General features: G+C 47.3%; 1 protein-coding gene and 1 long non-coding RNA gene across 4 annotated transcripts in view; one reads left to right on the top strand and one right to left on the bottom strand.

Moving 5' to 3' along the window:
• Positions 1-24081, bottom strand: part of GUCY2C (guanylate cyclase 2C) — a 104920-nt gene that overhangs the window by 1112 nt on the left and 79727 nt on the right. For both annotated transcript variants that reach the window (XM_075573963.1, XM_075573962.1), the window contains exons 20-26: positions 18114-18205; positions 16273-16431; positions 14752-14944; positions 11784-11958; positions 5048-5146; positions 4175-4269; positions 3753-3829 (exon numbers count right to left, since the gene is read on the bottom strand). In XM_075573963.1, coding sequence (XP_075430078.1) covers positions 3753-3829; positions 4175-4269; positions 5048-5146; positions 11784-11958; positions 14752-14944; positions 16273-16431; positions 18114-18205 — 890 coding nt within the window. The remainder of the gene's footprint in view (positions 1-3752; positions 3830-4174; positions 4270-5047; positions 5147-11783; positions 11959-14751; positions 14945-16272; positions 16432-18113; positions 18206-24081) is intronic.
• Positions 23986-24081, top strand: part of LOC142467948 (uncharacterized) — a 32915-nt gene continuing 32819 nt past the window's right edge. For both annotated transcript variants that reach the window (XR_012788528.1, XR_012788527.1), the window contains exon 1: positions 23986-24081. This exon is cut by the window's right edge and continues 163 nt beyond it. This is a non-coding gene — a long non-coding RNA (uncharacterized LOC142467948).

Here is a 24081-nt window from a genome sequence, read left to right as displayed (position 1 = left end):
CTGAGATCAGATGCATTGTAAGGAACCCCGACTCTCTCTAATAGCGTGTCTGAGATCAAATGCAATGTAAATTCTTCTGTATTTGGTACAATTTTCAAATGACCTGAAAATTGCAGGGACCCTTTAGGGATGCCCGGGGAACCCAAGGGTTCCTAGGAACCCCTGTGAAAACCGCTGGTCTAAACGCACACACTGATACATACTTATTTTTTACACACATATAGAAGGATATCCACCCATGCCATGTTATTTTATGTTGGTGAAATTGTAAGCTTTAGCTTTTTTGCTTGTATTGGGCTGTATGCTCCAGAAAATGGATGGACATGTTCTGTGACTGATAACCTGGATATATATAGTTACCAAGCATTGATTCTCCATGACATGCCTTCCAGCGCGACTTACTAATTATAGCTTCTCATATTTCATTCAAATGGATGGGCTCAGGTCTGCCGTCTGGGAGGGAGCGCAAGGACTAGGGTGGCCAGACGTCCCGGTTTAGCCAGGACAGTGCTTTTTTGGCCTCTATCCCAACTTTTTGTGGTGCTATCCCGGTTTTCTATGCCGCTGGCTGCGCATGTGCGATTGATTGGAACTTGCCGGCCGCTCATGTGCGTGCATGATTGGCGTTTTCTGGCTGCACGAGCGCATGCATGGTCGACAAGCGCTCTTGGCGCATGTGCAGTCGGCGCTCGCCGTTCACCCGTGTGCAGTCGGCAACTGCGCCTGTACGACTTTTGTCACGGTTTTTGTTGGGACAAATATGGTCACCCTAGCCAGGAGGGAGTACTGTCCGGCTGAACCCAGAAGTTGTGCTCGACAGGAAGTAGGTTGTGACTTCCGGGTCAGCCGAGTTGCCCGCCCCTTCCTCTGTCGAAAGAAACGCAAGAAGCAGGTGAGCCATCTCCCACCCCCAGTCGTCAGGCTCCTTGGCGCCCACCACCCCCTCTCTCACTTGGGGCCCTGAGTTGCATTTGTGTCGCAGGCCTTGTACAGCTGGTTGCGAACCTGAATTGGCTGTAAGGTGTCTTCTAACCTAGAAGGTGTCTTTCGGAGTAACGCCACATAGTGACTATGGCACAATCACGTGACAGGTTTCTTACTTACGGCATGGAAGCAGCGCTTCTTAGTAAATATGGGACGTATGTACAGTGTCCCAAATGGCATTTTTTTATATAAAATTGACACCGGAAACCTCAAATGTATTGGGGTTGTTTGTGTCTATGTACTAACCGTCTTTCTCGACATGCGCCGTATGCGGCAAAAATGGTTTTGTGAAATATTTTGGTGCACGGAAACGGACTGCGATAGGCACACCGATGGTAAAGGTACTGTATGTACTAAAATAAATTGTATCTGTGCGCCTAAAAAGGTAAAAAGTCTGTTTATATTGTTTGCGAACAAATAAGTGGCTGTGTATTAATCAAATATTTATTTGACGCAGCACGGATGTTTAATTATATAGATTAACAAAATGTATTCTTGTCACAGTATCACTGCAGGTATATGTTTCAATGAATTACAATTTAAAAAATGTTTTATTTTGTACTGATTTACTGTATTCACTAGTGAAGGAGCGGCTCAGTGAGTAAGCGCTCAGTGAGTAAAGGCTCAGTGAATACAGACACTGATTTTGATAACACTGACACTGAGTGTGAAGCAGGGGACTATTCTGGACCCAGGCTCATATGTAGCATGTGAGTAATTCCATGTAGCTTAACTCGTCCCCTTTTAAAGCACACAAAGTCCTTCTATTTTCTTCAACTTTATTGAGGAGAGTTGACAGAAATATAAAAGTTCTATATGTGGATTGTGCTAGCAGATTTCTCGTGTCAGGAGAATAACCTATGAGAGGAAGGTGCTCTGCTATGGGGAGTGCTTCTCTGAGGGGAAGGTAAAAAGAATTTCCCTTTCTGAGGGAGCAGTGGAAGAAGTGTCTCCTCACTTTGGCTGCTTGTTGGAAAGGAGAGAGCACACTTTCCTGTCAGACAGGAACAGGCTAAGGGGCATAACAATATGCAGATAAAGCAGAGGGAGAGGGCTAACCCAATCTCAAACTGTGAGTATTGATATGTTGCCAGAGCAACTGACTAGAGGCTGTGTAACAGGGGATGACTTGTAACAACTATGTTGCAATATACACAGCTCTGGCTGCTACAGAGCAGGGAAAAACATGTAACTTTAGCTGGGGGGAGGAGGGGGGAGGGGGGCTGGGAGCCTGAGAGCAGGAAAAATACAGAGAAATAATTAATCCTGTTCCAGTGAGTCACATTATCTCCCTGTGCGCTAGGCACTAAAATCCTAGAGTGTAAAACTATGTATAGTGCTGTGTACACTAACTTTGCTATACAAAAAAATACAATTATTAACATGGTCAAAATTAATTTTGAACAATAAACTAGTATGGGGCCTATTCAAGTATCTGAAGTGTGATACACCGCTTGTAAAGAGCCGTTTCTGATGGGATCGGCGCGCTTTGCTATGCTGTAAGCCCTTCTCGCATATCCAATCTGTGTCTAAAAGGCTTTTTTTAGAAGCGGTTTCACTCCGGCTCCGCCAATCCCATCAGTTTGTCCAAAAAGCCCCAAACGCGCATTTCTTTCCCGCCACCTCCAGGCTGGCGAGATCGGGATTGTGCGAGTTACATCCAGAGCCTGTAATATGGGTTTGTCTGAGAGAGCAAAACCCACCAGTCAGACTGGGGATGGAGTTAGCACCAGCTCATGTCACTCCGCTTCTACCGCGCGTACAATCCGCGCGTCTGGCACTTGTTATAGAAACCGTTTAGTAGATGCGGTTTGCAATGGAGAATAAGGGTTTCTCTCACATTTCATCCCACTTCTTGTGAACACGTCACACCGCCCGGTTTGGCAATGACCACTTCAGAGCTACTAGAATAAGCTACAATGCCTCATATGGATCAAGCCTTCCTACACACCAGGAACATTTTATGACGGGTTGTACTTATTTTTATCACTAAAATTCAAATATGTTTCTAGTAGATAGGTCCCAGGAGCTAACTCTCAATTTTTTTCAGGATAAAATACTTTATAAATAAATATGTCCAGAGCTATCAGTACACATTATTTGTAACCCTCTTGACTGCATACATTTTTGTTTGTTAAAACCTTCCTTTTAACTATTCTTTATTTCCTTTGGCCGCGGGCATGGTCAGCGCTTAGGCGCTGACCCGCGCTCACGCTAGGCAGTGAGCTCCTGCAGGCGCAATTAGAGCGGCTTTAGCAGGGGCTCGCGCACGCTTCCACAGGCGCCACAGAAGCTTAGCCGCCAATAATTTTTTAGTTTAAGTGCTCACAGGAGCGCAGGGCCGGTCACGTGAGCGGTTCGCCCAATGAGGGCGAACCAGCTCCGTGACGTCACTGGCCCGCCCCCCGACACGCCCCCGGACGGCACGCGAACTAACGCCAGGGAAAGCACCGGCTTTCCCTCAGCCTCCGCGCGCCTCCGCACGGCTGAAGTCTCTATGGACTCAGCCCAAGTTGTGTAAACAGATACAAAAGATGCCATGCAATCCTTATCTCTCAACACCATCCATATAATGCACAGGTCATTACAACAACTATTCCAAATGTCAACACCTAGCCAGATTGGATGTATTCATGTGATAAGGAGCCCATATGCAACCTCGTGCTGAGTGGTCCAACAGTACGAGCACAAAACGGCATCATTGAGCCTCCTGGTTGTGCTTGTCTGTCCACCCCATGAGCTACTGTACAGAAGGACGGGTCACTTACACAGACGGAGGTGTGGGGATGTTGTATTTCTGCTCCTTCTCGCCCGTCAGCCAATACGTAGTCTCGGTCCCTTTGCCCTAAAATATTCAGACAAGGAAACCGCTGAGAGACGCCAGCAATGGTGAAATACATTGAGATGCAGATGTGTTATACTTGGGCGTCGCTCACACAAATGCCATCTGACTGTTTTCTCAACTAGAAGGTACTTTGTGTTACAAGCAGCCCTCGAAACCCGAGCCTATACCAGGAATACCCAATGACCGGGACACTGACCGAGCCACCTGTGCAGACCTGACCTGCTGGTGGCCCTTGATGACTGGAGTTGGCTGCCCCTGTCCTAGACTATTCAGAATATATACAGTATACACACACATTATCTATTAGCTAATTGAGTTACCTCCGTACAGAAAAAGCCCCCTTACCTTTAGATATGTCTCCCCTCTCACTTCATATTGGAATTCACAGTCTGTCCTTTTCAGAATGGAGATTGTCGACTTACTTACATGAATTCGTAAAGCTGGTATAAAAAATACATCAATACAATTAGAGTGGAATGCTTCTGCCCCCTTCCTTTACTTTCTTTTACCAGGATGAGAAGCAGGGGGACCCCTAGTTGAACCCCATTATTGTCAGCTGCAGGAGCCCCCTAGTTCCAGAGATTCTTACAGCTGAAGGTATCATGTTCCTGTCCCTTCAGGGAAAACTAAATGGCGGTCTTTATCTCCCGCATTATGAAGGCCACAAGTAACTCCCAACATTATCCGTTATGGCTTCTTATTGTCCCACATGATGCCAGAGATTTAAATACCAGGCAGTACCAGTAAGTATCTTGGGAACCAGTCCCCTGGTTCAGCTCCGGGGTACCCCCTGTGTCACATCTTGGTAAAGAATAGAAGAATAGGGGGGTAGGAGGGGAACAACTGCTTTAAACTTGATAGATTTATTTACACATATTGAATGTAGAAATATAATTTTATATATAATATATATATACACACACACACACTGTGCATCATGTAATTCCTCAATAATTCCTTCTATTGGCACTCCCCAAATCGCAAGCTGCCACACACAATCAACAATTGGAGCAAACAGATTGATACATTGACGCTACGAGGCGAAAGATGAAAATGGCGTTTGCTCCAAAATTGCCTTAACACATAAACCCCACAGTTGGCGATTTGTAGGTGAAACCTTCATCAGGATTTAGAAGTATATTTTATGGCTCCCATATGTGACCTTCATCCGGATGAAAGTATATCAGAACTTCAATAGATAACTCTTATTATCCTTACGCAAGCCCGTAGACTCCATCCTTGAGGCTGTGTTCACGGTGTCCCCAAACAGACAGTATCTTGGCATTTTAATCCCGACGACGCCAGCAGCACATGGACCTGAGTAGACCGAAAAAATAACTTTATTCTATAGAACCATCAATGTAAAAGCAGAAATCTCCCAACTCCGGGCGTTGCCCTGAGAGGAACCACGATATCCTTAGACCCAGGGGCCCCTTGGTACCGGATATATTTACAGTTCTATGTGCCAGTGTTTCTGGTCCCTTTGGGAAATTCAATATGGCTGCTCTCCAAGCCTCTCTCCCATGCTCTCCAAGCCTCTCTCCCATGTCAGCACAGCATTTCTAATGGATGGCTCCGGCTACCATCATTCATTTTACTGGCACATAAAAGAGTAAATATCTCAGGACCCGTGGAGTCCCCAGTATAGGGGATAGAGAGGCTCAGCTCCTGGGGACCTGCAGTTTCCAAAAATGGAGGATTGCTATGCAGTGTGAAGTGTATGTCACCTTGAAGACACAAGTTTGGGAGGTGTCCTTAATACAGTATATGTGATGTAATGCCAGTGGGGCTTCTCTTTTCCCCTTACGGCTCCTATGGATGCTCTCCAGACCACATTGGCCAAAAAAGGACTTTCATACAATGATACTAGGGGCTAAACTCACTAAAGGACGACAATGCTGCAATAAAATGTGTTAAAAAAGCGGGGTCTCTGCGATACTTGGTAGAATTACCGACATATTCATTAAGAACAACATATTTATAAATGGTTTGCGATATTCATTCTCATTTGCATACTTGAAAATTGCATTAAAGCGTCAATCCAAGCTGGCCGTTTTATTTTCTGTTTTGTTTTTTTAGCTGAACCCCATTCATTTCAGCTCCATTGACCCCCTGCTGCTGTAGATACTTCCGTAGGTGATGCCGGAAGCCGTTGGCGCTGGCTAGCTGGGGTTAACATAATAGCCATGTTTCAACGTTCCTGCTCCCTGCAGGCCAATAGGAAGCCGCGACGTCATCCGGTGCGCGTGACGCTGGAGCTTTAAACTTGCAGGAGATACCAGCACCCCCGATGGAGGAAAGTATCTTGGGAAGCAGGGGGTCCCCAGAGCTAAAATTAATGGGGTTCAGCTTCGGAGACCCCCTGTTATTTTTTTTAAAACTCAGCGTTAAATAATGTTAGCAAATACAAATAAGCACAAACTCATAGAAATCTGCATGAATGAGATCTAGCAATGCAAGTGTGTGTGTGTGTGTGTGTGTGTGTGTGTGTGTGTGTGTGTGTGTGTGTGTGTGTGTGTGGTTTTCTACTATAGGGTTATGAGATAGGATTTCTTGCAAAACCATATGGCACAAAGTTACTTAACCTTTTGATGTCTGAGGCTACCAATCCATTGCAAAGGAACGCCTTCAGGCACCAAAGGGTTAACACACAACATAAAAACCCTACAGATAAAACACCAAAATAATAACATCCATATGAGCAAATATTAAGCACCGGGCGTTGCGCGGGAATTCTAAGGCTGAGTCCCCCCTAACGCTGAGCGCGCTCATGCTTGAGCTCCGGGTGTCCTGCATTTACACGCGCGGGGGGGTGGGGCATTGCGGGTAGTCGAGCACATGGGAAAGTATACATTTTTTGTTTATCTAAGCACCGAGCGCAGGTGAGCGGGGACTTACATATATCTATATATCTATATATGTAACGGCCGCAAGAGCCGCGCACTCCGTGCTAGCGGGGACGCAGCCTAGGAAACAGAAAAATACTGAGATTTATAAATTAATAATTACATTTTTTAGTTTATTAATGTGAATCACCGGGTAAAATAACAACTCCATCCATAATCGTTTCATTGCCTCTGAGGTTCTGAAGTGTGCGATCGAGAGCCGCTAATGCTGCGTGTGGGACATTGTACTCCCCGTCCCAAACACAGAGAGCCGCTAAGGCTAAGGCCCCGCTCCCAGAGTCAGCGCACCCGCACTGCAGACAGGCGGGGCGCTGACATACACAGACCGCGATATGCGGTCTGTAGGGAGCGGGAGCCGGAGCGGGAGGTGGGCGGGAGTGGGAGGCTTGACAGGGAGGGGGGGCGTGGCTTGAGCGGAGGGACCCGCTACTCTCCCCCCCCCCTCCCTCCACGGACTCGGGCTGGAGCTGGAGCTGGAGCTGCTGAGGGTAAGTTTAAACACACACACACGCAGGCACTCATACATACACACACACACACACACACACACACACACACACACACAGACAGGCAGGCAGGCACTCACGCACTCATACACACACACGCACTCATACACACACACACACACACACACAGACAGAGGCAGGCACTCACGCACTCAGGCACACACATACATACACACACAGACACACACCGACAGGCACGCACGCACTCAGACACACACACAGACAGGCACTCACCTGCTTTCACTCCACACTCCTCCCCGCTCCCCGATGCCTCTCCTCCTCCCGAAGCCTCCCCTCCCCATTGGCTCACAGCCACACCACGGGACGCGTCAACGCTAGGAAACACCATTCTCTTGTGTCTCCTAGCGGCTGACGCGCCACAGCGTGTAGTCAGCTGTGCAGCCAGGGGGGACCGGGACCGGCTCGCGAGGATTCCCCTGCTGGTGGGGAACTCGCGACATGGCCACCCGCGCCAACGAGCGCAGCGGGACCGAGGCCTAATGCTGCTTGTGTGTGGGACATTGTACTCCCGTCCCAAACACCGAGAGCCTCTAATGCTGCGTGTGTGGGACATTGTACTCCTGTCCCAAACACCGAGAGCCTCTAATGCTGCGTGTGTGGGACATTGTACTCCCGTCCCAAACACCGAGAGCCTCTAATGCTGCGTGTGTGGGACATTGTACTCCCGCCCCAAACACCGAGAGCCTCTAATGCTGCGTGTGTGGGACATTGTACCCCCGTCCCAAACACTGAGAGCCTCTAATGCTGCATGTGTGTGGGACATTGTACTCCCGTCCCAAACACCGAGAGCCTCTAATGCTGCGTGTGTGGGACATTGTACTCCCGTCCCAAACACTGAGAGCCTCTAATGCTGCGTGTGTGTGGGACATTGTACCTCCGTCCCAAACACAGAGAGCCTCTAATGCTGCGTGTGTGTGTGACATTGTACTCCCGTCCCAAACACTGAGAGCCTCTAATGCTGCGTGTGTGTGGGACATTGTACTCCCGTCCCAAACACCGAGAGCCTCTAATGCTGCGTGTGGGACATTGTACCCCCGTCCCAAACACCGAGAGCCTCTAATGCTGCGTGTGTGTGGGACATTGTACTCCCGTCCCAAACACAGAGAGCCTCTAATGCTGTGTGTGTGGGACATTGTACTCCCGTCCCAAACACCGAGAGCCTCTAATGCTGCGTGTGTGGGACATTGTACTCCCGTCCCAAACACTGAGAGCCTCTAATGCTGCGTGTGTGTGGGACATTGTACTCCCGTCCCAAACACAGAGAGCCTCTAATGCTGTGTGTGTGTGGGACATTGTACTCCCGTCCCAAACACTGAGATCCTCTAATGCTGCGAGTGTGTGGGACATTGTACTCCCGTCCCAAACACCGAGAGCCTCTAATGCTGCGTGTGGGACATTGTACCCCCGTCCCAAACACCGAGAGCCTCTAATGCTGTGTGTGTGTGGGACATTGTACTCCCGTCCCAAACACCGAGAGCCTCTAATGCTGCGTGTGTGGGACATTGTACTCCCGTCCCAAACACTGAGAGCCTCTAATGCTGCGTGTGTGTGGGACATTGTACTCTCGTCCCAAACATTGAGAGCCTCTAATGCTTCGTGTGTGGGACATTGTACTCTCGTCCCAAACACTGAGAGCCTCTAATGCTGCGTGTGTGGGACATTGTACTCCCGTCCCAAACACTGAGAGCCTCTAATGCTGCGTGTGTGGGACATTGTACTCCCGTCCCAAACACTGAGAGCCTCTAATGCTGCGTGTGTGGGGGACATTGTACTCCCATCCCAAACACTGAGAGCCTCTAATGCTGCGTGTGTGGGACATTGTACTCCCGTCCCAAACACTGAGAGCCTCTAATGCTGCGTGTGTGGGACATTGTACTCCCGTCCCAAACACTGAGAGTCTCTAACGCTGCGTGTGTGTGGGACATTGTACTCCCGCCCCAAACACAGAGATCCTCTAACGCTGCGTGTGTGTGGGACATTGTACTCCCGTCCCAAACACCGAGAGCCTCTAATGCTGCGTGTGTGTGACATTGTACTCCCGTCCCAAACACTGAGAGCCTCTAATGCTGCGTGTGTGTGGGACATTGTACTCCCGTCCCAAACACAGAGAGCCTCTAATGCTGCGTGTGTGGGACATTGTACTCCCGTCCCAAACACCGAGAGTCTCTAATGCTGCGTGTGTGTGACATTGTACTCTCGTCCCAAACACCGAGAGCCTCTAATGCTGCGTGTGTGTGGGACATTGTACTCCCGTCCCAAACACTGAGAGCCTCTAATGCTGCGTGTGTGGGACATTGTACTCCCGTCCCAAACACCGAGAGCCTCTAATGCTGCGTGTGTGGGACATTGTACTCTCGTCCCAAACACCGAGAGCCTCTAATGCTGTGTGTGGGACATTGTACTCCCGTCCCAAACACAGAGAGCCTCTAATGCTGCGTGTGTGGGACATTGTACTCCCGCCCCAAACACAGAGAGCCTCTAATGCTGCGTGTGTGGGACATTGTACTCCCGTCCCAAACACCGAGAGCCTCTAATGCTGCGTGTGTGTGGGACATTGTACTCCCATCCCAAACACTGAGAGCCTCTAATGCTGCGTGTGTGGGACATTGTACTCCCGTCCCAAACACAGAGAGCCTCTAATGCTGCGTGTGTGGGACATTGTACTCCCGTCCCAAACACTGAGAGTCTCTAATGCTGCGTGTGTGTGGGACATTGTACTCCTGTCCCAAACACCGAGAGCCTCTAATGCTGCGTGTGTGTGGGACATTGTACTCCTGTCCTAAACACAGAGAGCCTCTAATGCTGCATGTGTGTGGGACATTGTACTCCCGTCCCAAACACCGAGAGCCTCTAATGCTGCGTGTGTGTGGGACATTGTACTCCTGTCCCAAACACCGAGAGCCTCTAATGCTGTGTGTGTGTGGGACATTGTACTCCCGTCCCAAACACCGAGAGCCTCTAATGCTGCGTGTGTGTGGGACATTGTACTCCCATCCCAAACACTGAGAGCCTCTAATGCTGCGTGTGTGGGACATTGTACTCCCATCCCAAACACTGAGAGCCTCTAATGCTGCGTGTGTGTGTGGGACATTGTACTCCCGTCCCAAACACCGAGAGCCTCTAATGCTGCGTGTGTGCGGGACATTGTACTCCCGTCCCAAACACTGAGAGACTCTAATGCTGCGTGTGTGGGACATTGTACTCCCGTCCCAAACACCGAGAGCCTCTAATGCTGCGTGTGTGCGGGACATTGTACTCCCGTGCCAAACACCGAGAGCCTCTAATGCTGCGTGTGTGTGGGACATTGTACTCCCGTCCCAAACACTGAGAGACTCTAATGCTGCGTGTGTGTGGGACATTGCACTCCCGTCCCAAACACTGAGAGACTCTAATGCTGCGTGTGTGGGACATTGTACTCCCGTCCCAAACACTGAGAGCCTCTAATGCTGCGTGTGTGGGACATTGTACTCCCGTCCCAAACACCGAGAGCCTCTAATGCTGCGTGTGTGTGTGGGACATTGTACTCCCGTCCCAAACACCGAGAGCCTCTAATGCTGCGTGTGTGGGACATTGTACTCCCTTCCCAAACACCGAGAGCCTCTAATGCTGCGTGTGTGGGACATTGTACTCCCGTCCCAAACACCAAGAGCCTCTAATGCTGCGTGTGTGTGTGGGACATTGTACTCCCGTCCCAAACACCGAGAGCCTCTAATGCTGCGTGTGTGTGGGACATTGTACTCCCGTCCCAAACACTGAGAGCCTCTAATGCTGCGTGTGTGGGACATTGTACTCCCGTCCCAAACACAGAGAGCCTCTAATGCTGCGTGTGGGGGACATTGTACTCTCGTCCCAAACACTGAGAGACTCTAATGCTGCGTGTGTGTGGGACATTGTACTCTCGTCCCAAATAATGATCTTGAAGAACTTTGGCTGCTCCGGTATTTTTGCTAATGTTACAAATTAGATTTTCACAGTGACCAACATTAAGTGGTAGCTTGAGGCTTGTGTGATGGGATTATGTCATATGTGATGTCATCAGTGATGTCATTAGTGAATTGTATTCAAACATACTGTACACAAAAACCTGCTCCTTGATCTCAGGAACCAGCATGCAAGAAGCCAAGGGACCTAAATGACCTACCAGCCATGAGTTGGCCACTTGGGCGTCAAATGGGTGAATATTTGAATAAGTTCTACATTGGTAATAGTACTTATTTTACCTGTTCTACGTTAGCTTATCTTGCCTATGTCTGTAGTGGCCATTATATAGGCAGGGTAGGCCATGTGCCAGTCTTGGGTAGGTTATAAATATTGGCATTATGTGTTGCCGGTAGGCTGATATCAGCAAGTATGAGAGTTTAGTGAGTGGCATGCAATTACGTAATTAGCCATTAATTCCTTATTTGCATACACTTAAAAATACTGCGGACATATCGCCACGGTAAAATGCCACTTATCGCTACTTTAGTGACTAGGACAATAAATACAATTGCTGTATGCAATCCCAGAAGATACGCATACCTGAGTGTACCCCAATCCTTATCCAGACAGGTAAACCCGGTAAATGCCGCAGTTCAAAAGAGCCCACGAAACTGAGGATATCCAGAGCCATCCGGCAAATATCCACCGCGTGTCTATTTCCATTACGATTCGGCAAGCCACTGACCACCATATAGGCATCACCAATTGTTTCAACCTGTAGGAAGACAGAGGAAACTTACAGTCAGTCCCTCCTAGGACCAAATTGTACCAATGGCAGTAACGTTTAAGGGGTGACATCTGGATGATTGATGCCTTTTTTTAACCTAAATCTGACACCTAGAAGTATTTTCTAATCACTTTCTAAAGTTATTCTGTAGACACGGGGAGCTGAGACCTGGGAGGGGTTTGATCTCCGGCTGCTCCCTTCTGTCTGACGTCACTGTGCGTTCTACAAGAGTTTGCACAGGCAGAGCCCCCTCTCTCCCCCTCTCCTTATCTTTATTACCTCTCTGATAGGGACAGAGGGATAAGGGGAAAGAAAACACTTGGATGATAAACATTCCCTCATTCAGCTTCCCCTATAGAAATGCAGCCACATTTAGGATTAGTGTAAGGAAGCCGATTAGATCTAAAAATTCTGTACAAAAGTATGTTTTTTGGCCAGTTACATGGGACTGCACCTATACGAGTGCCCGTCTCACACTCACTAACTACGAGATTTGTAGCAACACACCATCAAATTCAAACACTACGCAAGGTTACACACATACCAAGTGCTCTATAATGGGATCTTCCACTAAAGGGGTGGGGGGGGGGGGGGGGAATATTTGCAGAAACAGATGTGTTAACCCTTTCAGGTCAGGGAGATCTGCAATGAAACAGTTTATAGAAGAGAAAACACTGTATTTTGGTTTAAATGTGATATCATTTGGTGTATTTCTCATTGTTAGCATGGTTATGGCATGCTTGGGGCATGCTGCACTAACAGGACTTACAGTATGGCTGTTTATCTGTGTATAAGGATTAGGACATTTAGGGGCTTCAATTGGTATTGAAAGAAATTGGTTTCAAAGGGTAAATCAGCCAAACAAACGGCTCTATCAGTCAACTCAGCGGAACAAACAAGTCCCATAATATATATAATGTAACCCAGTGTTTCCCAACTCCAGTCCTCAGGGAACCCCAACAGGTCAGGTCATAGGGATATCCCTGCTCCAGCACAGGGGGCTCAGTCAAAATGACTGAGCCGCTGATTGACCCACCTGTGCAGGAGCAGGGATGTCCCTGTGACCTGACCTGTTGGAGTTCCCTGAGGACTGGAGTTGGGAAACACTGATGTAGGGTATTGTTTGTGTAGTTTAGCTTTGTCTCTCTTACATACGTTCTTAACCCTAATACTTTCTAACCCACTTCAGAAAAGACAAACCCTTCCAGCGAGCACTGCACACACTCAGGATTTCAGTCACATTATGAAAACATAAAGTTCTGTTCGAGTAAAAACAAGGAACTATGGGAGACTAGAAGAGAATGGAGATACACATCAGCATTAAACAGCATCAAATTGTTTCCAGAATGCCACACTTCATTATTTTAATGGAAACAAAGGGTATAGTTCTTCATTGATATTTTTATCACTTCTTCACATCTTCCTATACTTTAGGGTCATCAATCTGGCTTGGAAATAACAAAGAGTATTTCTAAGAAATGAGTGCACTCAACCTCCTATTAGGTAAGAAAACTCATGTGTCATTCACTGGAAAGGGATGATTTCCCATCCCCACTAATACAATACATTTTATTAACAAGAAATAGGGTACTGCTTAAAACCTAAATGAAATAGCGCAGCTTAACAGATATGTATAATTAAACAGATCTGTTGATGCTGCTGATAATAATACTGTGGGATAACTATGCTAAGAGGTAATGGGAATAAATGACCTATCATACAAGCACAAGTCTAAATCTCTAAAAATAGTGGTGAAAAGTGATACCTATAACCACTACCTAATCTCTGTATATAACCTAAATAAAATAAAGTAAAGTGAGTATTAAATAAAACTTAGTGCATATATATTAGTTATTTGTAGCGATGTTCAACAGGTGGTTGATCAACAGGATCGTATCTTTTTATGATATCCCTGGATTTTTGTATTAAATCCCAGGATACCAGAAGTGTAGTGTAGGGGTGAATAGCCCTACAAACAGCTGTAGAGATTGTGTGCAGTGATGCTTGGATTTACAGTTGCTAGTAAGGCAAATGGTTAGGTTGATGTATCAGACCGACCATGTCTCTTATTGAATGTTGCTTATTGCGTTGTAGTCTGATTAGGCCCCGTTAGCCAACGTAGCAGATGTATCCTTGCTGCTTAGAGTCAAGAAGCCCCGTGTGAGCTGTATGTATTCATAAGTGCATGTTATCTTCGGAGAGTGGGCCAGGAATATAATTGCGTCCTAAACTTCTAGTGGAAGCTTGTTTCAGCCCACATCTTAGTTATCTGTCTGAGTGTAACCAGGAAATCGCAGCAAAAGACTCAAAAGAGCCGCAGCCTTCGTTGGGCTTGCGCTATACACTTGATGACTCTGGCGTCATCAACACCCGACGAGCGTTTCATTCCACCAGGAACTTCATCGGGGGTGGCTGTTAACCCCGCAGTTAACCCCTGGGCAGTTAACCCTGCAGCATAGAGTGCAACTGTCTCCTACCTCACTGATTTATAACTATATGAGGTTGATATAAGAGGTATACAAATCGGCTGGAATGATTTTGTGTTGGTGGGACTATTTGAATTGCTTGATGAGATGCAACCTTAGAGGAGACATATTGGCATTTATGAGACTTGCACTGATCACTAACAGTGTAGTAAAACTGCCCACAACTTATTGCAGTCATCGGCAATTATGTTTGCCTGGATATATGATAACCACACTATAAGCAACATTCAATAGGGTGAACCTCCATGCTGTGGGGTTCAAGAAGCTCACTTGTACTCTTGTCTAGATACTGTACCTTGTACACATCGTGATGGTCCAGAATGTGGTCAAAGTTCTTGTATACGTCATTCAACATGTCCACCACTTCCATAGGTGTGCTGTACTTGCAGATGGTGGTAAATCCCACGATGTCACTGAAGTAAATTGTCACCTCTTTAAACAGCTCCGGTTCCACACGACCTGTCTCTTTCAGTGACTGTACCACAGGCCTTTAAAGCAATCCAGTAATCACATCAGCAACTGTTCTACTGAACATGCTCGTTTAGAACGTTATTATGGGTCAAATCAGAGCTGTGGGGTTAACCTTAGTCAGCAAAGATACCAACGCAATACAAACATACACCCTGACCCTTTAACGCTGCATAAAAGCAGCAATAGAGGTTTAAGATTGGACACATTGATTCACACACACGCATAACCATATACGCATCATCATATTAAAAGATTTGCAGCCTATACATTGGAGCAGTTTCGCAGCCCGTCCAATATTTCCATTGTAACGTGTTTTTTTTAAAATTATATATTTTTTCATTCAATGGATCTACATTAATAATAAACAGGTGTTGAACATAATACAAATTAAAATAGCAACATGAATGGAACTTAAATCAAGGATACATACAGTAACCCACCACGATCCAAGCTATAACCATAGTTGCAATCATAATGGTAACCCCAACCACAATGCGCCTCGGATATCTTACTAATTAAAGTGTTATTTAAGCTATCGTGAGCTTTATTACAGAACCTTATATAGAGAAACGGAAGGCATAAATCAAATATGTCCAAGTATTTCTGTGTACCATATCTTAGTGAGTTCTACTTGGATTTTTTAATGAGCTGACTCAGGTGGGTGTATCACATTGTAACTTTTAAGGAAATATTTACACTTTCTCTAATTGCAATTAATTCTCTCTCAATACCTTTCACTCACATACAGTATTCCATATACCCTAATATCACCGACAGTCCCAGAGAGCTGTATATTTCATGTTCATCTCTGATTGTATCAGGGAAGGTTGCACTCTTTAATGCCTTATGCCTTCACAGAATTTAGAGTCCGTTCCCCATGCCGGCTGTATCCCAGTCTCAGAACCCACGCAGAGTCCAGCCTACATACACTATATCATCACTGTGAATATGAACACAATCAGCACTGTTAGTTTGCTATCTGGCACGTAATTGACAAGATGCAACTGCCTTCCACATGTCATTGAAGCATATTGATTCCGGGGCTCTGTGAATTTAAGGCGACCTCACTTGTCCCGATGTTTTCTGGAGAACTACTTCTGTGCACTGGCTGCTTGCAAAATGGCAACTTTATTTCAAGATTGGCTTGTTGATAATCATACATGGCCAGGGTCGCAGCTACCTGAGAGGGCTTCTTGTTCCCTACACTCCCAGTCGCTCACTTCCACCTGCGGGTGAAGGACTCCTAACAGTTCCCAGAATCTCCGTGACTTGCTTTGGCGCCCGAGCTCTTTGGAACAATGTATTATTATTACTTCTCTAATATGGTGTTTCTTTTGACACTCACCCAGGCAGCAGCATGAAGTTCAGTCGGTCAGCGCGGTCCCTCTCCGCCTTATAAAGCTGCGTCCGTTCCTCTACCAGATGCTCCAGGTTTTTGGAGTAGAGCTGTAGCCGGCGTATGAGGGTATCCATGTAACTCTTGTTAGTCTGATTGTGGAAGTTACTGGAGGGGGAAGGAGGGAGAGACGTCCATGGAGAGTAGGGTTGTCACTTGAATTCACACCAGTCGGGAGAAACCATAACAGGTTTTAACACCGAGGTTACAGATTTAAAAACCCACACTGGCTGAATTCGCCTTCGGAAGCATCTTGCATCTCAGCCAGGCTTAAAGCAGCAATACTACTTTCCAACTTTGTTTATCCTTTCTTTTTTTCTTATTTGTATATGTAAAGCGTGTGACAATGTAAAATTGTACATTCTTACCTAAGCTGGCAATCGTTTGGTGCTACTGTTATAAATCTGTAAAACTCCTGATTGTGTGCCTAACATAATGGCTGTTTCAGTCAGTGTAACTCAGCAGCTACAATGTATCCATGTATTAATAAGGTAACATTAGCTATTGTTACAGTTTACAGCTTAAACTGCTGGGAACATTGGCAACAAATGATCCCAAACAGCAAAGTGTGGCAAAGATCTTGCACTACTTGGGAGGTGGACTAAAACCTGCGATAGATATCAAAGGCTGCTTTAAATCTCATTAAAAATGGCATTAACAGTTCAATAAAAACAAAAAAAAAGTCACTATTATCTAATACTACAGAACTGATTTATTGAAAAAAAAAAAACATGTTTCACATGTTTTGCAGCTTTAATGTCACTGGGACATATAGTACAACCCCCACATGCTTAAATTAACACGCTAAAATAACATGTACAGTATCAAGTGTTGCAAAGTAGAGAACTGCTCCATAAATGACACAAAGTGTATAACAGCGGCTCTGCATTACTTTGCATCAATGTATCAAGGGGGTTTCCATACATTTTGCTCCACACAAGGAACATATATTCTCCAAAAAAAAGGTTTTACCACCCAAGAAGGGAAGCGTTAATTTCAGCTCTGGGGACCCCCTGCTCCCTGATATACTGACCTCCCATAGGGGGCGCCAGATCTGCAGGTTTAAATGTCCCGTTTACGCGGGCCAAAAGGAAGCCGCGAGGGATTATGTCACAGTGTCTTATTGGCCCGCGTGGCATTTAAACCACCATTATGTTAGCCCCAACTAGCCCAGCCAGAGCCGCTACCAGCAGGGTTCAGGAAGCAGGGGGTCCACGGAGCTGATATTAACGCGGTTCTGCTCCGGAGATCCTCTGCTTCCCGCCTATTAAACAAAAACACACACAAAATCCCATCAGGATTGCTCCTTTACGCCTGTGAGCGGTTTGGGGGCTGGGTGTAGGAGGAGTAGGGGAGGAGATGAGCACATTGTTATAATGTGATTGATCAGAATTTGCACTATTACTGGTGTATTTTTTCTTTGTCTCTGGGTCACATACATTCGCTATGTTTAACGCGACGTAAACCTCTGCTCCTCAGGAACAACATTCATAAATATCCTATTTCACTCTGCATCGTGGCACAAATCTCCCTGTGTGTACTAATGAGGTGGAGTGATCTGGTAGCTTAACTGGGAGAGGGAGCGGCTCATGGTAACGCGTCCTAGAGCCGGCTGAATCTCGGTAAGTAGAGGTTGCAGAGGCCTCTCGCGATCCCCCGGCATTTCATTTACCTCTGCAACCGCCCGCGCCCCCCTAAAAATCTTGCAGCCCCCTCAGTTTACGCACCGCTGATCTAATATGCCACCCCAGTGGGAAGTAAATGGAAAAATACAGTGGGAAGGACATTACCTGAACATCTTAGCCAAGCTGCTCTCGATTTTCTTGAAGTCCGGTCTTCGCTCTGGATCCTCCTCCCAGCAGTTCTTCACCAAGACGTAGACCTGAGGAAAGGTTATCCCGAGGTGAACCAGAATCATAGCAACCATGAAAACGTCAGGCAATGCACACCTTGGAAAAACCAACAACGATAATGTGGAAAGAAGTTACCGGGTGCTACCAGAGAGACGAGCCTGCCGCTTGCCGACGTCACATAGGAAGTAAGACGGATCTCCAGGCACTCCAAGAATTTAATGTCTGGATATATGTGTAACCCCCCTTTGCGATTACTAGGGCCTTAAGAGATTAACAGTGTGGGCCCACACAGAGTAACGCCCCTTCCTCATCATATGGTGCTGGGCCGACTCAGCAGAAGTTAAGCCTTGAGACATCAGGCTGCGGTATAAATAGTTAAGGGGAAGCTTCTAGAACTCAGATCCCTGGAGGAGACACAGACGAGGGATCTCAGTGTATATAGTAAGTTAGTGTTTATGTAAATAGATAGGATATGATCCTCTTTTTATTGTTTGACAGTTAGGGAACGTGTTCCGTTTAGATAGTGGCCATAAGAATGGTTCATTGCTACTCTCTGAGTTCATATAGCGGCAGCCTGTGCCGTGAGGGGCACCACAGTGCACATCACCAGGGGAGATATGGGGCAGCCTCTCCTAGGACCAAAGTGAACTAATGGAAGAGACATGTTTAACGGGTCGTATCGGGGTGATTGATGCCTTTTTACTCAAATCTGACACCTGTAAATATTTTGAAATCATTATTTAAAGTTATTATGTAAGCACGCTGAGCTGAGGCTTGGGAGGGGGTTAGATCTCCGGCTGCTCCCTTCTGTCTGACAACACTGTGTGTAATACAAGAGTTTTCACAAGCAGAGCCCCCTCTCCCACTCCTCTTATCTTTATTGCCTCTCTGATAAGGACAGGGGGGATGTGCAGAAATAAGACACTTGATTGACAAACACTTCTATTTTTTAGAGGAAGTGTTTCCCTAAGGAATTACATTTGTAATAGCAGCCCCCTACTACAAATATATGTATACTGTGTACAATACAGAATTAATCTGCTCTACCTATCACATGGTGCGATATGGAATAAGAGACACGGTCACTGATCTGCCTGGCAACACATGACAGCAGACATGGGATTAGAAAAGAAGAAACCTAGATAGAATGTTGCATCAAACTGTCAGTTTGAGAGACACAGGGAGTCCAACTGCCAGCCTGAGACCAGACACAGAGAGATAGGGACTGCCAGCCTGAGACCAGACACAGAGAGATAGGGACTGCCAGCCTGAGACCAGACACAGAGAGATAGGGACTGCCAGCCTGAGACCAGACACAGAGAGATAGGGACTGCCAGCCTGAGACCAGACACAGAGAGATAGGGACTGCCAGCCTGAGACCAGACACAGAGAGATAGGGACTGCCAGCCTGAGACCAGACACAGAGAGATAGGGACTGCCAGCCTGAGACCAGACACAGAGAGATAGGGACTGCCAGCCTGAGACCAGACACAGAGAGATAGGGACTGCCATTCTGAGACCAGACACAGAGAGATAGGGACTGCCAGCCTGAGACCAGACACAGAGAGATAGGGACTGCCATGCTGAGACCAGACACAGAGATAGGGACTGCCATTCTGAGACAGACAGAGAGATAGGGACTGCCATTCTGAGACCAGACACAGAGAGATAGGGACTTCCATTCTGAGACCAGACACAGAGAGATAGGAACTGCCATTCTGAGACCAGACACAGAGAGATAGGGACTGCCATTCTGAGACCAGACACAGAGAGATAGGGACTTCCATTCTGAGACCAGACACAGAGAGATAGGGACTTCCATTCTGAGACCAGACACAGAGAGATAGGAACTGCCATTCTGAGACCAGACACAGAGAGATAGGAACTGCCATTCTGAGACCAGACACAGAGAGATAGGAACTGCCATTCTGAGACCAGACACAGAGAGATAGGAACTGCCATTCTGAGACCAGACACAGAGAGATAGGGACTGCCATTCTGAGACCAGACACAGAGAGATAGGGACTGCCAGCCTGAGACCAGACACAGAGAGATAGGGACTGCCAGCCTGAGACCAGACACAGAGAGATAGGGACTGCCATGCTGAGACCAGACACAGAGAGATAGGGACTGCCAGCCTGAGACCAGACACAGAGAGATAGGGACTGCCAGCCTGAGACCAGACACAGAGAGATAGGGACTGCCAGCCTGAGACCAGACACAGAGAGATAGGGACTGCCAGCCTGAGACCAGACACAGAGAGATAGGGACTGCCAGCCTGAGACCAGACACAGAGAGATAGGGACTGCCAGCCTGAGACCAGACACAGAGAGATAGGGACTGCCATTCTCAGACCTGACACAGAGAGATAGGGACTGCCAGCCTGAGACCAGACACAGAGAGATAGGGACTGCCAGCCTGAGACCAGACACAGAGAGATAGGGACTGCCAGCCTGAGACCAGACACAGAGAGATAGGGACTGCCATTCTGAGACCAGACACAGAGAGATAGGGACTGCCAGCCTGAGACCAGACACAGAGAGATAGGGACTGCCATTCTGAGACCAGACACAGAGATAGGGACTGCCATTCTGAGACCAGACACAGAGATAGGGACTGCCATTCTGAGACAGACAGAGAGATAGGGACTGCCATTCTGAGACCAGACACAGAGATAGGGACTGCCATTCTGAGACAGACAGAGAGATAGGGACTGCCATTCTGAGACCAGACACAGAGAGATAGGGACTGCCATTCTGAGACCAGACACAGAGAGATAGGGACTGCCATTCTGAGACCAGACACAGAGAGATAGGGACTGCCATGCTGAGACCAGACACAGAGAGATAGGGACTGCCAGCCTGAGACCAGACAAAGTGAGATAGGGACTGCCAGCCTGAGACCAGACAAAGTGAGATAGGGACTGCCATGCTGAGACCAGACACAGAGAGGTAGGGTCAGCCATTCTGAGACCAGAAACAGAGAGATAGGGACTGCCATTCTGAGACCAGACACAGAGAGATAGGGACTGCCATTCATGAGACCAGACACAGTGATATAGGGACTGCCATTCTGAGACCAGACACAGAGAGATAGGGACTGCCATGCTGAGACCAGACACAGAGAGGTAGGGACAGCCATTCTGAGACCAGACACAGAGAGATAGGGACTGCCAGCCTGAGACCAGACACAGAGAGATAGGGACTGCCATTCTGAGACCAGACACAGAGAGGTAGCGACTGCCATTCTGAGACCAGACACAGAGAGATAGGGACTTCCATTCTGAGACCAGACACAGAGAGATAGGGAGTGACAGTCTGAAACAGAGAGACAGACCAGGTGACAGTGAGAGGGGCCCAAGAGACAGCCTGTCACTCACAGATGGTGAAATAAGAGGCTTATAGGAGATTTCTAGCTAAGGAGAAAGAAAGTGAGAGACAGCTGCAGAAACACATCTACACACAAAGAGACGTGCGTACTGAAGAGAGGAGTCCAAAGGAAGGCCAAGTCCCCAGTGGCCGCTGCTGCGTGCGCTACAGCGTGCACGCCACAAACCACAGCACAGCCCTCTTTGGGGCAGGCCCCAGTGGCTGTGTGTCTGTGGGCGCGCAAAACGCGGTGATGCGTCCGCTGGCAGGGAAGTCAAGAATTTTGTCTTTCCTTGCCGTGATGCGATCACATGGTCGGCGGGCAGCCAATGGAAGGGCAGATAGTGTAGAACAATGGGAGTGCAGGTAGTGTAGAACAATGGGAGTGCAGGTAGTGTAGAACAATGGGAGTGCAGGTAGTGTAGAACAATGGGAGTGCAGGTAGTGTAGAACAATGGGAGTGCAGGTAGTATAGAACAATGGGAGTGCAGGTAGTGTAGAACAATGGGAGTGCAGGTAGTATAGAACAATGGGAGTGCAGGTAGTATAGAACAATGGGAGTGCAGGTAGTGTAGAACAATGGGAGTGCAGGTAGTGTAGAACAATGGGAGTGCAGGTAGTGTAGAACAATGGGAGTGCAGGTAGTGTAGAACAATGGGAGTGCAGGTAGTGTAGAACAATGGGAGTGCAGGTAGTGTAGACCAATGCCCCCCCCCGTTATGGCCACGCCCCCCACCGCTCCCATTAGACCACTCATCGTGGCTTTCACCCGTGCACGCGCCACCAGGCGCACATGCAGCAGATAACCGGATAACCGGATAACAGACAGCCTGGAAGCCTTTTCCTGCAACTTATGTAACCTCTACAAATTACACACACACCTCACTAATGTTCAACCCTTAACAGGCCTGCAATGCTACCCCACGCCAATGAGTTAGACAATGAGCTCCCTCGCAGTGCTGGCAATAATATTGGCTTAAGTAGCTGCCACATAGGACACTGGGACTAATCAAATGGACAATTGTGCAGCGTCTGTGTTTATTGTGTGTTGCTTGCAACTGTATATATGTGTTATGGGATATTGTTTTTCTAGATAGTGAGATTTCCCAGAGGGCATAAAGCACCAGTAAATATATACACACTAGTCTCTTCTGGTTTAATTCAAGGGGCCCAATGATGGTGTACTAAGGGAGGACGCACCCAGGCCTAGCCAAAGCACATGTAGGCTGTAGAAATAGAAATAGAGGGGTCACATAATGAATGTCCCAAGAAATTAAAACAGTTAAATATTTGTGATTAACACAGTTACATTTGCTTAGGGCCAATTATTTACCAAAGATTGTTTTGGGCCAGCTGCATAGGATCATTGCTCCTTTAAAAACATTGGAGGCTGGGAGTGACCCTTTAGCTTTTCATCTAGTTACCAGAACCACGATTCCCAGAATCCACTGGGCTTGCAAACCAGAAGAAGCCACCACATTACAGCCATGGTGTGTCCACGCAGGAGATTCATGATAAGGATGTAGCAGGGCCGGGGTGGCCAACTCCAGTCCTCAAGGGCCACCAACAGGTCAGGCCACTGATTGAGCCACCTGTGCTGAAGCAGGGATATCCAGACCTGTTCATGGCCCGTGAGGACTGGAGTTGGCCGCCTCTGTAGTATGACTTGCTGTCCCCAGCACCGCGGACGAACGAGCAAAAAGTCTGTGGCGCTGGGGACAGTGTCTGCCGCGATCACACTGCGGAGGGTCCATACTTCTGAATGGGACCCCCTGCAGCTTTAATCATTCCGTGCCGCGAACACCTAGGGGTCTTGACCGCCAGCGGCTGCGGCATCAAAGACGCCAAGTCTTGCTACTGCTGTATGTTTCTGGAAAGGTCCGTGTTTGATTTTGGTGGCAGGGCTGTTTGGGTGGGAGGGGTATGTATGCTGAGAATTAATATCTAAATCGTGTCTTACTGTCGAGGATAAAGAGGTCATGAGTCACTCTAATGAAGAAGGTCGGAGACCGCTTGTCTTTTGTATGCACAATGATTTAAATGTAATTGTAGTGCTCTTTTGCAAGCCTAGAAAGGAGGCGGTCAGAACAGGCAGACGTACCTCCAAGAGTTAAAGGAGACCATCTTAGATTGTAAGCTCTTCGGGGAAGGGACTCCTTTTCCTAATGTACTTAGATTGTAAGCTATTCAGGGCAGTGTGTGTGTATATATGTGTATATATATATATATATGTATATGTGTTTGTGTGTACCTATGTATACAGTATGATGCATGTGTTGCCATTGGGTGTAATAAAGTGTGTTACATCTGTATGTATATTGTACACATATGTTCTGTGTGTATGCATATATTTATAGCTTGCATGTGTTTAGTGTTTATTCATGCATGCTGCGTGTATCTGGTGTGGGTATTTGGTCTGTTATCATGTGTGTTACTGTATGTGTTTCTGATGTGTGTACATAGCTATTATATACACCTGAGTATCGGGTATAAAGATAGCTCCCGTCAACATTGCCGACAGGACCTGACGAAGCGAG

This window comes from Ascaphus truei, chromosome 17, assembly GCF_040206685.1.
Source record: "Ascaphus truei isolate aAscTru1 chromosome 17, aAscTru1.hap1, whole genome shotgun sequence".
In the NCBI taxonomy this organism is placed as follows: Eukaryota; Metazoa; Chordata; class Amphibia; order Anura; family Ascaphidae; genus Ascaphus; species Ascaphus truei.
This window is presented reverse-complemented; position numbering and strand designations above follow the sequence as displayed.